The 12,341-nt window shown below is 44.4% G+C and overlaps 1 protein-coding gene across 1 annotated transcript in view; it reads left to right on the top strand.

The window, feature by feature from the left end:
• The window catches only part of ZMYND12 (zinc finger MYND-type containing 12), a 33,021-nt gene extending 22,669 nt beyond the window's left edge, over window positions 1-10,352 (top strand). Inside the window, exons 5-8 of the mRNA XM_066376021.1 lie at window positions 3,441-3,563; window positions 4,937-5,048; window positions 6,991-7,136; window positions 7,772-10,352. Of these exons, the coding sequence (XP_066232118.1) occupies window positions 3,441-3,563; window positions 4,937-5,048; window positions 6,991-7,136; window positions 7,772-7,897 (507 nt within the window). The 3' untranslated portion in view covers window positions 7,898-10,352. The remainder of the gene's footprint in view (window positions 1-3,440; window positions 3,564-4,936; window positions 5,049-6,990; window positions 7,137-7,771) is intronic.
• Window positions 10,353-12,341: the final 1,989 nt, after the last annotated feature.

The following is a 12,341-nucleotide window of genomic DNA, read 5'->3' as shown; positions in this document are numbered from 1 at the left end:
CTACACAAATAATCTAGTCTCTGCCCTCTGACAAATTAAGCAGAGGCTAATTCTGTCTTGAGCTGGGCAGCACTGTTAAGAATTAGATTAAGCTCAGATTCCTTGGCCTAGCTTTAAAAACAAACAAACAAACAAACAAAATGACCACAACTTTATTGATGCATACCATAAAATCCACCCACTTTAAGTGTGTGATTTTTAGTAGCTAATGTAGGCATTAGCACAATCCAGTTTTAGAACATTTTCATCACCCCAAAGAGATCCCTCATGTCCACTCTGAGTCATTTCTCATTCCCACCCCCAGACCCAGGCAACTACTTCCTGTTTCTCTAGGTTTGTATTTCTTGGACATTTGATTACAAACAGAATGATATGTGTTTTTTTGCATCTAACTTCTTTCACTTAGTGTAATTACTTTGAGATTCACCCATGTTGTTGTATGTATCAATATTCATTCCTTTTATTGTTGAGTAGTAGACCGTTGTCTGAATATACCACAATTTGTTTAGCCATTCATTGGTAGAGGGACATTTGGGTTGTTTCCACTTTTTGGCTATTATGAATAATGCTGCTAAGAATATTTTTATATAAGTCTTTGTGTAGACACGTTTTCATTTTCTTGGGTATATACCTAAGAATGGAATTGCTGGGTCATATAATAACTACTGTATTTTTCACTCCATAAGATACATCTGACCATAAGACACACTTAGGGTTTTAAGGAGGAAAATAAGAAAGAAAAATTCTGGCCTGACCAGGCGGTGGCGCAGTGGATAGAGCATCGGACTGGGATGCAGAAGACCCGGGTTTGAGACCCCGAGGTCACCAGCTTGAGTGCGGGCTCATCTGGTTTGAGGAAAAGCCCACCAGCTTGAACCCAAGGTTGCTGGTTCTAGCAAGGGGTTACTCAGTCTGCTGAAGGCCCGCGGTCAAGGCACATATGAGAAAGCAATCAATGAACAACTAAGGTGTCGCAATGCGCAATGAAAAACTAATGATTGATGTTTCTCATCTCTCTCCGTTCCTGTCTGTCTGTCCCTGTCTATCCCTCTCTCTGACTCACTCTCTGTCTCTGTAAAAAAAATAAAAATAAAAATTTTAAAAAAAAAAGAAAAAGAAAGAAAAATTCTGAACCAAATGGTGTGTTAAACTATTTAATAAAATACCATATTTTTCGCTCCATAAGACACATGGGCATTTCCCCCTCTACTTTTTTTTGGGGAAAGTGCATCTTATGGAGTGAAAAATACGGCATATGTTTAACTTTTTGAGAACTGCCAAACTGTTTTCTACAGAGGACTGCATCATTTTATGATATTTAATACAATTTAGTTATTGATTTTAGAGAAAGAGGTAGGGAGAGAGAGACAGAAATATCATCTGTTTGGGTATGTGCCTTGACTGGGAATCTAACAGGCAACCTTTGCATATTGGGACGATGCTCTAACCAATAGAGACCGAGCTATTCAGCCAAGGCTAATTTTTTTATTCATACCAACAATGTATGAGATTTAAATTTTCTCCACATCCTTGACAGTACTTGTTGTATTCTGCCTTTTTTATAAAGTTTTTAAAAAAGATTTTATTTATTCATTTTAGAGAGGAGGGAGAAAGAGAGAGATAAGAAGAGAGAGAGAGAAGGAGGGAGGAGCAGGAAGCATCAACTCCCATATGTGCCTTGACCAGGCAAGCCCAGGGTTTCAAACTAATGATCTTATCCACTGTGTCACCACAAGTCAAGCCTATTCTGCCTTTTTGATTAGAGCCATTCTAGTGTGTGAGAAATACAGTGTGTCAGTAAAGTCATGGTGCACTTTTGACCGGTCACAGAAAAGCAACAAAAGACGATAGAAATGTGAACTCTGCACCAAATAAAAGGAAAACTCTCCCAGTTTCATACCTATTCAGTGCAGTTCAATGTGGGCTCACGCACAGATTTTTTAGGGCTCCTTAGGTAGCTATCCCGTATAGCCTCTATAGACTCGTCACTGACTGATGGCCTACCAGAACGGGGTTTCTCCACCAAACTGCCGGTTTCCTTCAACTGCTTATCCCATTGAGTAATCTTATTCCTATGTGGTGGCGCTTCATTAAAAATGTGCTGATATTCGGCCCTGGCCGGTTGGCTCAGCGGTAGAGCGTCGGCCTAGCGTGCGGAGGACCCGGGTTCGATTCCCGGCCAGGGCACACAGGAGAAGCGCCCATTTGCTTCTCCACCCCTCCGCCGCACTTTCCTCTCTGTCTCTCTCTTCCCCTCCCGCAGCCAAGGCTCCACTGGAGCAAAGATGGCCCGGGCGCTGGGGATGGCTCTGTGGCCTCTGCCTCAGGCGCTAGAGTGGCTCTGGTAGCAATATGGCGACGCCCAGGATGGGCAGAGCATCGCCCCCTGGTGGGCAGAGCGTCGCCCCATGGTGGGCTTGCCGGGTGGATCCCGGTTGGGCGCATGCGGGAGTCTGTCTGACTGTCTCTCCCCGTTTCCAGCTTCAGAAAAAATGAAAAGAAAAAAAAAAAAAAAAAAAAAAAAATGTGCTGATATTCACGTTGCACTTTGGTCACAGATTCGAATTTAGCGAGCCACAGAACACACTGAACTTTCCTCTGTACCATCCACATCTCGACTGGCATGGCTGTGGGCTGCTCTGCTGTATACACGGTGTTACATCATCCTACAGAAACTGGGAGGGTTTTCATTTTATTTGGTGCAGATTTCACATTTCTATTGTCTTTTGTTGCTTTCCTGTGACCGGTCAAAAATGAACCATGACTTTACGAACACAATGTAGTATTCTGTTGTGGTTTTATTTTGCATATTGTTAATGACTAAGAACGTTGAACATCATTTCTTGTGCTTATTAGCCATTGGTATATGTTCTTAGAGACATCTATTCAGATCCTTTGCCCATTTTTTTTCCTTTTTTCCTTTTTTTTTTTTGCATTTTTTCGAAGCTGGAAATGGGGAGGCAGTCAGACAGACTCCCGCATGCGCCTGACCAGGATCCACCCGGCATTCCCACCAGGGGGCGATGCTCTGCCCATCTGGGGCGTCACTTTGTTGCATCCAGAGCCATCCTAGCACCTGAGGCAGAGGCCACAGAGCCATCCTCAGTGCCTGGGCCAACTCTGCTCCCATGGAGCCTCGGCTGTGGGAGGGGAAGAGAGAGACAAAGAGGAAGGAGAGAGGGAGGGGTGGAGAAGCAGATGGGCACTTCTCCTGTGTGCCCTGGACGGGAATCGAACCAGGGACTCCTACACACCAGGCCGACACTCTACCACTGAGCCAACCGGCCAGGGCCCCTTTGCCCATTTTTAATTGGGCTCTTGTAAAAGTTCTTTATATAGCCTGGATACAAGTATATATATATATATATATATATTTTTTTTTTTTTTTAAATGTATGGTTTGCAAAGGGAATTCAAACACTCATCTTCCTTCTGCTATAGATTTATTTTGCCAGTTGTGCATTTGGAACAGAGGACATCAGGACCTCAGGAGGCTACTTTCACTTGGCTAATATCTTCTATGGCCTTAATAAGCTGGACCTGGCGGACACACTGTACACCAAGGTGAGCTGTGGAGTGTGGGAGCTGAGCCTTGACCCTTAGGCCTTGTATCTTACAACTGGGATTAGATCATTTATGAAAGATTAGGCCCTGGCCGGTTGGCTCAGTGGTAGAGCGTTGGCCTGGCGTGCAGTAGTCCCAGGTTCGATTCCTGGCCAGGGCACACAGGAGAAGCGCCCATCTGCTTCTCCACCCCTCCCCCTCTCCTTCCTCTTTGTCTCTCTCTTCCCCTCCCGCAGCCAAAGCTCCATTGGTGCAAAAGTTGGCCCAGGCACTGAGGATGGCTCTATGGCCTCCATCTCAGGCACTAGAATGGCTCTGGATGCAACAGAGCAGCAGCCCAGATGGGCAGAGCATCGCCCCCTGGTGGACATGCCGGTGGATCCCGGTTGATCACATGCGGGAGTCTGTCTGACTGCCTCCCGGTTTCCAACTTCAGAAAAATACAAAATAAATAAATAAATAAATGAAAGATTTGAAACACAGAGAGATAAAGTGACTCACCCAAGTTTATCAATAGATTGGTCCTTAGAATCCATAGGACGATTAACAAATAATAAATGATGGGTCAGTAAGAACCAAATCCCTCCCAGTAGATTGCCATATGTTCTGTCATACCCATGGGAGCAAGATCATGTGGGCATGTTGAGGTATGTGATTAGAGGAGATGAGGTTTATAAGAGAAAATGATTGCTAAAAGGTCATATGAAGGGATTCAAAAATATGAGTGCACTTTGAAATTTCTTTCACTTTGCATGTGAAAGATTTTAACCTGTTTCTAGTATGTTAAAGTGTTGGTTATGGTCATAGAGTGACACCTCACTTAGCAAGCAAACATTTCTGTGTATGATATAGGCTCTCATGCTGCGAGTGTTTATTCATATTTTAGGCCCATCAGTGAGGGAGAGGTGGTGTGTAGCTGAAAGGAAATGAGCCCCAAAGCCAGGCAGACTTGACTTTAACTCCTGGCTCTGCCACAAAATGGCTCTTTCCAAAAGTCAAGTGCGATGTGAACATCTCTGAGCTGCTGTTCATTTCTCTGTAAAATGGGAATCGTAAGACTATGACCTCAACTGGTGTTGTAAGGATGGAAAAGATTAGTTGTATGTGTTCAACAATGGTAGCCACTGTTATTGCAGCCTACCAGGGCTGTCCCCAGATCAGCCACGTCCCCTTTGCAGCCCAACACTTGGCACACTCACTGTGGCCAGGCCTGTTTGGGCTCCTGAGGTTTCCACCCCTCCCTCCCCAGGCTCAATGAGAGAGGGAGTCTGCAGACTTTCAGGAACCCTGGCGGGAAGTGCTGCCCTTCCAGCGGGCTGGTCCAATGGCTCAGATCTGGCCGGCCTATCTGATTGCATCTTCTTTCCCAACAGGTCTCTGAGATCTGGAATAAATATCTGAATAACCGCTATCAAGTCCTCTCAGAGGCTCGCATCCAGCAAAGAGATTTACTGGGCAAACAGTTCGAGACTGATACTGGCTTGGGTGAGTGGCAGTCCTTCCTGGGAAGCGGAGCAGACACGTCCTCTCAGTCCACAGTCTCGTCCCGAGGGGCGGGGCTGCTGTGCCTGTCATGGGGCGTATGCCATCTCCCCCATCTTGATTATGGGGAAACTGAGGCAGATCGAAGGAATTTTACCATAATTCACACACCTAGCATCACACAAAGCCTTTCAGTGGACAAATTTGAGGGAGAAAGACCCCGCCAGAGCCGACTGTGATTACTGCAGAGCATCCGTCTCTCACGTGTCATCCCTCCAAGGCAGACTCAGCGCAGAGGTCACACGGCTAGTGGCCCCGGCACCTTGTCCTCCCCCCGACTGGACAGTGAGCTTTTCAGCAGCAGCGCTGAGTCTGGTTCATCTCACCATCCTGGGCTCAGCCCAGGGCTGAGGGCCGAGTAGTGCTGCACAGTGTCACTCTCCCTGAGGTGACAGAGAGACAGAGGCTCCAGTCTGGGCTAAGAAAGATTGACAGTGTAGTTGGTGAGACAGAGCCTACTGGAAATACCAAAAGAAACCCTGTGAGGACACGTAATATTACAAGCCAAGCCTCAGAACAAAAAGGTGAGGATGGTGTTTTGAAGAGGGAAGACTTCTTACAGGAGAATTTTTGAGTTAAGGTTTAATAAATTAGTAACTTTAGTGAGCTTTCTCCTATGAAGCAGAAAACTTGGAAATCATAGCTATCCAAGATAGCCAACCTTAACATATTCCTTCTGTCTTTTTCTGTAAGCTTAGCACAGTAAGTTCTCACTTAATGTCTTTGATGGGTTCTTGGAAACTGACTTTCGGCAAAATCATGTATAACAAAACAGGTTTTACCATCAGCTAATCAGTGCAAACGAGTGAAGTTCCTACCTCATATTTCTGATCACAAAAATATCAACAAACTCCTAAATAAAGACCCAAAACACTTCTAATATTAAACTCTGAAATAAATGTGAACTATAGACACACTTAAGAAAGATTAAAAATAAGCCTGACAATTCTTTCCCAACCTGCGTATTCCATTTGAAGGTCGCAGGTGACTGGAGCCTGTCCTAGCAGCTCAGAGCACCAGGGGGCACCCACCGCGGACAGGACGCCCTTTCCCTGCAGGGCCACGTACACCCACCCTCGCACTGGAACACGTTAGACACAGCCGTCACCTAATGTGAACATCTTTGGGATGTGAGAGGAAAGCTGAGAACCAGGAGAAAACCCACGCGGACATGGGAAGGGCGTGCCAACTCCACGTCCTTTCATGGTCGTGGAGAGAGTGGCTCTGACCAGGAATCGATTTTTTTTCCTTATCAATGTTATAATGAAATGATGTTGAACAAAACAATGTTATTCTGGACTTGCTATACTTTTAAAAAGTGCTTTTAAGTGTCTGGCCCATAATAACTCATAATAAGTCAATAAATGATGTATAAAGTAGAACCAAAAGCTGATGGGGGAAGTTGCAAACAGCCACCCCAGGGAAAGCAGAAAGGCTATTGCTCAAGCACCTTGAATTTGGGGGAGAAGTCAGATGCTGCAGCCACAAGAAGCCCTGCTGCCCTGTCTTGCTATAGAGTGGAAGCTGAGCTGGGCCTAAGGAATCCCACTGTGACAAATCCTCTGTATTTGGGAGCCTAAAAGATCTAATGCAGGACTCTGAAAGAGAAACCCTAGCCACATTAGGACTGAGCATTTTTTCGGGTTACTCTGACAGTGACACACTAGGCAGAGCTGGGGAGCTGTGGGAACCTGTGCAGTGCCCTGCTGGGCACGTGGCGACAGTCCTCCAGGTGAACAACCGGCCGTGGTTTGTGCTGCCTCCACCATGTCCCTGTGCGGAGGCTTCCGGGGGCCAGGTGCCCTCACAGCTCAGTGCTTATCCATCTGGCCAAACCCAGCTGCCCCCCAGCACCTGTTTCTTCTTTCCTTCCCTTCCATTGCAGATGAAGCCCAGGAGGCAGAAGCCATTCGGATCCTGACTTCAATCTTAAACATCCGAGAATTGACATCTGACAAAGCTCCTCAAAAAACTGTCTTTGTTCTGAAAATCCTGGTCATGCTTTACTACCTGATGATGAATTCTTCAAAGGCAAGTTTCCCTAGAAAAGCAACATGTCTGAAACGGAGGTAGCAATTCCTCTAGCTGGATCCAGCCATGCACTGCCCAGGTGCATTAGCTTTTGCTGTAAGAGTAAGCCCTCACTCCAGAGAAGTTCAGATGCTCATATGTCTCATTTGTTGAGTCCAACCTGCATAATGGGAAGTGGGTTGTTTTCTCCCTTCAAGGGGTCCTTCCCAGGGTTGCATAGGTAAACTGAGGCTGGGACAGTGCTAGGAAGCCTGCAAGGCAGGAGGCTCTGGGGAGTCCTTTAACTCCACTCAGCTGGTGACCCCCTGAACCATGAGGATGGCAGCTTACTGTGGCACCCATCTCTCTGCCTCCCAGGGTTGGTTCAAAGGGCCCTAATGAAGATCCTACAAAGATGTCACTTTACTAAGAAGGTATACCTAGTTTGGCAAGCTGGGTGGCTTTTTCTGGTGTCCCCTGTCTACCCAGTACACATGTGGCTAGTTCTAAGGATGCGGTGTGTATTCACAAGTTTCCAACAAGAGCTCAGTGGCTGGTGTGTGAAGCTGATGGGTCCTTTGCTACGTTTCTGGGATTGAGCACAGATGGGGCTTCCCAGTGTAATGCTTCCTTTTGTCACTGCAATTCTTTTCTAGGCACAAAAATATGCCACAAAAGCCTTCAATCTAGCCAAAGAACAGCAGCTCGGTGTCCATGAAGAAAACACCATTCAAGAATTACTAAGTCTCATCTCAGCTGAAGAGGCTCAGTCCCTTACTTAGTGACCCCTGGGTTCTGTGTCGGGGCCTATTCAAGAGACTGTGGAGCACCTGATACAGTCCAGCCTTGCACAACTGCTTTAAGGTGCTGTGGATTCTGAAGTTCTCACCATCTTCCTCCTGACTTCACACACTGTGTTCTTGTTCTTGCACAGCGTGTGTGAGGGAATGTAGGGCTTTAGGCACAGAAATCAGTAAAACTTGTTCATCATGATTTTTGTACTTGGTTTATCATGACTTTGCAAAACTTTGAGTAATGTGCTATCAGCTCACTAATATGGTATTTGTAATTAAACTGAAAATAGTTTATCAGTTTTCCCAGAAGTCTCCCAGTGATGCATGCTCCATAGATCTTTGCCAGAAAAGAGGGTAGGGAATAAGCTATATTGGAGCAAAGTTTCCCTGTTGTATTGGAATTAAGTTAGCATTAATATGAGGTAGTTTGGATTAAAATTCCTAGAGCAATCACTAAGAAAATTACTCTAAAAATAGTTTTAAATCAGCAAAGGGATTAAAATATACTAGAAAAGACCCACTTAATGCAAAAGAAGTCAGTGAAGGAGCAATAGAGGAACAAATAGACATGTCATATATAGGAAACAAATAGTAGAATGCAGACACAAGTCATAGGTCTTTGACAGAGAAGGCCCCCAGGCCTTGCAAGGAGCCCCAGTACAGACTGGCTGAGTTTCCATTCCAGGATGGTGTCTTTCTCTTCCTAGACAATGATTTGAAGCAGACAGAAGCCAGCTAGGTGAGAAGCACTCTGAAAGGGCCGTGTGATGATGAAGACAGAGTGCAGGCCTTAGAGTCAGATGTGCCCGAGTTGAAATCCCAGCTCTCACTTAATAGCTTTGTGACCTTGATGTCCCCCATAACGTCATTCATTATTGTTGTAAAATGCCTTAGATGTGGCCATGGCTGTATCAGCTTGTCCCCTGGATGACTGTGATCACTTAGCATATCTTTGTTTTTAGGTCCAGACTTGCCAAACAGCCTGCCCATTAGCATACTTTGCTTCCTGGGTAGATTTGAACCCAAGAAGAGGATATGCAAGCCATGAAACTGTTGGAGAGTTTTATATTTCTCCTGTAAATTAACTCACTCAGATACATAATAAAAATAGGTCAGATAGGCCACTGTACCTCTTCAGGTCTAGGTAAAATCTGCCCGGAACTCATTCCATAACTTTGGGTATTCTTGTGCTTCTCTAGTGTAAAGCCAGTAGCTGCGGCCACCATCAAAGTCACCTGGCCAACGCAGGTTTAGGTTTGATTCGGACCGATGGTAAAGAAACTGCGGAACCAGCCCTGGCAGGTTGGCTCAGTGGTAGAGTGTCGGTCTGGTGTGCAGGAGTCCCGGGTTCGATTCCCGGCCAGGGCACACAGGAGAAGCGCCCATCTGCTTCTCCATCCCTCCCCCTCTCCTTCCTCTCTGTCTCTCTCTTCCCCTCCTGCAGCCAAGGCTCCATTGGAGCAAAGTTGGCCCAGCGCTGGGGTGGCTCTATGGCCTCTGCCTCAGGCGCTGGAATGGCTCTGGTTGCAACAGAGCAACGCCCCAGATGGGCAGAACATCACACCCTGGTGGGCATGCCGGGTGGATCCTGGTCAGGTGCATGCGGGAGTCTGTCTGACTGCCTCCCGTTTCCAACTTTAGAAAAATACAAAAAAAAAGAAAAAAAGAAAAAAGAAAAAAAAAAGAAACTGCAGAACCAAAAACTGGTGGTCCATTTTCTTTATTCTAGACTTCCACTTAGCAAAACAGTAAAAACACACAGCCAGAAAACACTTCCCTTTCCATTCAGGGCTCCCAAAGCCACTGACTCATCTGAGTTTTTCTAGAATAAAAGTCTTCCACCTCACCAGTCTTATTCACCTCTGTTCCCCATCTCCTTCTTCTGCACAAACTGGCTTCTCCTTCACCATTCTGCCATTTTGGCTGCCTCCTCCACGTGGCCTCCCTGCACTGCTACAATATGGGCTCCTCCTCTCTACAAGAAGTGGTAACTCTCTCCCAAAATGGCCTCCTAGCTCCTCCTTTTAAAACTTTTCGGATCGAAAGTCCCTCCCCCGACCCACATTAGCATAACCAAGCCCCTTCCGAAGCAAGAAAGGCAATCAGCCACCCCAGGTGGGCAGTGGCCATCTTTAATGAGGTGAGCATAAATTAATTATCTGCTCAACATCAGGTTGCCTGTGAAGTCCCAGGGCCTGACTCTTCTACTAGCCATCTCCCACTCCGGTTTTCAGCTTCAGTTGTGTTTTCACTCTCCACTGCTCATCTTGTGGGTTTTTTTTTTTTATCTCTTTAGGGATATAATCCCTTCTTTATTCTTACCCTCTAACCTCAAATATGAATTAGCTCATTAAAATAGGTGTTCAGTGAAGATTTGGGGTTGGGGGTTGAGGAGGAGGATCAACAACTCTCAGCAGATAATTAAAAAATATATATCAGAACTTCCTTTTCCCAAAAAAGTCCTTTAAATTCTATTTCATTAAACTCTAGTTCTTTCCTCTACCATATTCATTGCCCCTTTCTCTTTCCCCTTGACATTATCTAGTCTCTGTTCTCTCTTCCCCTGAATTCTTATTCATAAATCCTTCCCCAACTGAGTAAATTGATAAAGTTATTGTTTAGCCTGACCAGGCGGTGGTGCAATGGATAAAGCGTCAATCTGGGGTGAGGACCCAGGTTCGAAACCCCAAGGTCACTGGCAGGCTCATCTGCTCATCTGGCTTGAGCGTGGGCTCACAGCTTGAGTGCAGGGTTGCCGGCTTGAGTGTGGGATCATAGGCATGACCCCATGGCCGCTGGCTTGAACCCACGGTTGCTGGCTTGAGCAAGGGGTCACAGGCTCAGCTGGAGCACCCCCCTCTCCAACCCTCACCCCTGGCAAAACACGTATAAGAAAGCAATCAATGAATAACTAAGGTGCTGCAACAAGTTGATGCTTCTCATCTCTCTCCCTTTCTGTCTGTTCTTGTCTGTCCCTCTCTCTGTCTCTTTCTCACTAAAAAAAATAAAATTGTTTAAATTTGTTATTTCTATTAAATGATTTTCCTCTTCATCATGTCTTACTAATTTAATTTTCAGTCTTTCTTCTTTTCTAATGCTTGCATATAGGCTATAAGTTCTCCTCTAACTACTGCTTTAGTTGATCCCACGTATTTTAAACTGCAGCATTTTGTCATTTTGTTCTAAACATGTCTTAATTTTTTTATGACTCATGAGTCATTTAGAGATATGATTTTTAATTTCTAAAAGAAGGTGGCTTTACTTCTTTACTGTTGGTTTCTAACTTAATTTTATTGAGGTCATAAAATATGCTGTGTACAATTTTTACTTTTATAAGTTGGTTGAAATTTGCTTTAAGGTTGAGGATATGGTCAATATTTTTGTAAATGATCTGTGTGGGCTAGAAAAGAAGGAGTTACTGGGCACAGTGTCCTGTATGTGTCTTGTCCATTAGGTCAAACTTATTTGTATTGTCAAATTTTGCATATCCTTGCTAATTTTTTTTTGTTTAAATCTGAGAGAGGCATATAAAATTCATTCAATGTGATTGTGGATAGACCTATTTCTCCTAGTTCTGTCAGTTTTTGCTTTATATATTTTTAGGCTTTGCTTTATTAGAAAAGTAAAAATTCAAATATTATATTTTACTAATTAAATATAAAGAATTAGATCTTTATATTTTATTTATGCATGCATTGGTTGATTCTTATATGTGCCCCAACTGCAGATCAAACCCACTACCTTGGTGTATCAGGACAATGCTCTAACCAACTGCACTACCCAGCCATGGCTAACATCTTTATGTTTTATGTAATAAAATGCTTCTCTTTGTCTCTAACAATGCTTTTGACCTTAGAGTCTAATTTGGGTTTCACAGTGACATAGCTACACCTGTTTCCTTTTGGTTGGATGGCTTGATCAGTCAGGCATCATCACTTACCTCGGCTTCGGCATTTACCTCGGCTTCATAGGGGAAGCTAGGAACTACAGGCTCCAGTATCTCTTCTCTTTTAGGATTCTGGATGAAATTCAGCCAAGTGCACAAAATCTGGAAGCTGGTTGAGGAGCCGCCATTAATCTTCCTGAGACTCACCCACTGTTGCTTTCTTGAAAGCAGATTTTCTGTAAAAGCAGCCTGCTGACTTTTGCTCTCTGATCTTTATCACCCAGCCATTTCAAAGACTGTGTAAGCCTTTCATTCCTGTATTAAATAAATCTCTTTACTCAACATGCCTACAGAGGCTTTTGTTTCCCCTACTCAACATCTGAGACCTCTTCTTGTAATCTTTTACTTTCAAACAATCTTTATCCTTATGTTTTGGATGTATCTTTTATAAAAATGATATAATTCGATATTTTTGTAGCTGTAATTTTTCTCTATTTATTTATTTATTTATTTACTTAAGTTTTAAGTCATGATTTTATTTTTTTT

This window comes from Saccopteryx leptura, chromosome 3, assembly GCF_036850995.1.
Source record: "Saccopteryx leptura isolate mSacLep1 chromosome 3, mSacLep1_pri_phased_curated, whole genome shotgun sequence".
NCBI lineage: Eukaryota > Metazoa > Chordata > Mammalia > Chiroptera > Emballonuridae > Saccopteryx > Saccopteryx leptura.
The sequence above is the reverse complement of the archived record's forward strand: the minus strand, read 5'-3'. Positions and strand labels throughout refer to the sequence as shown.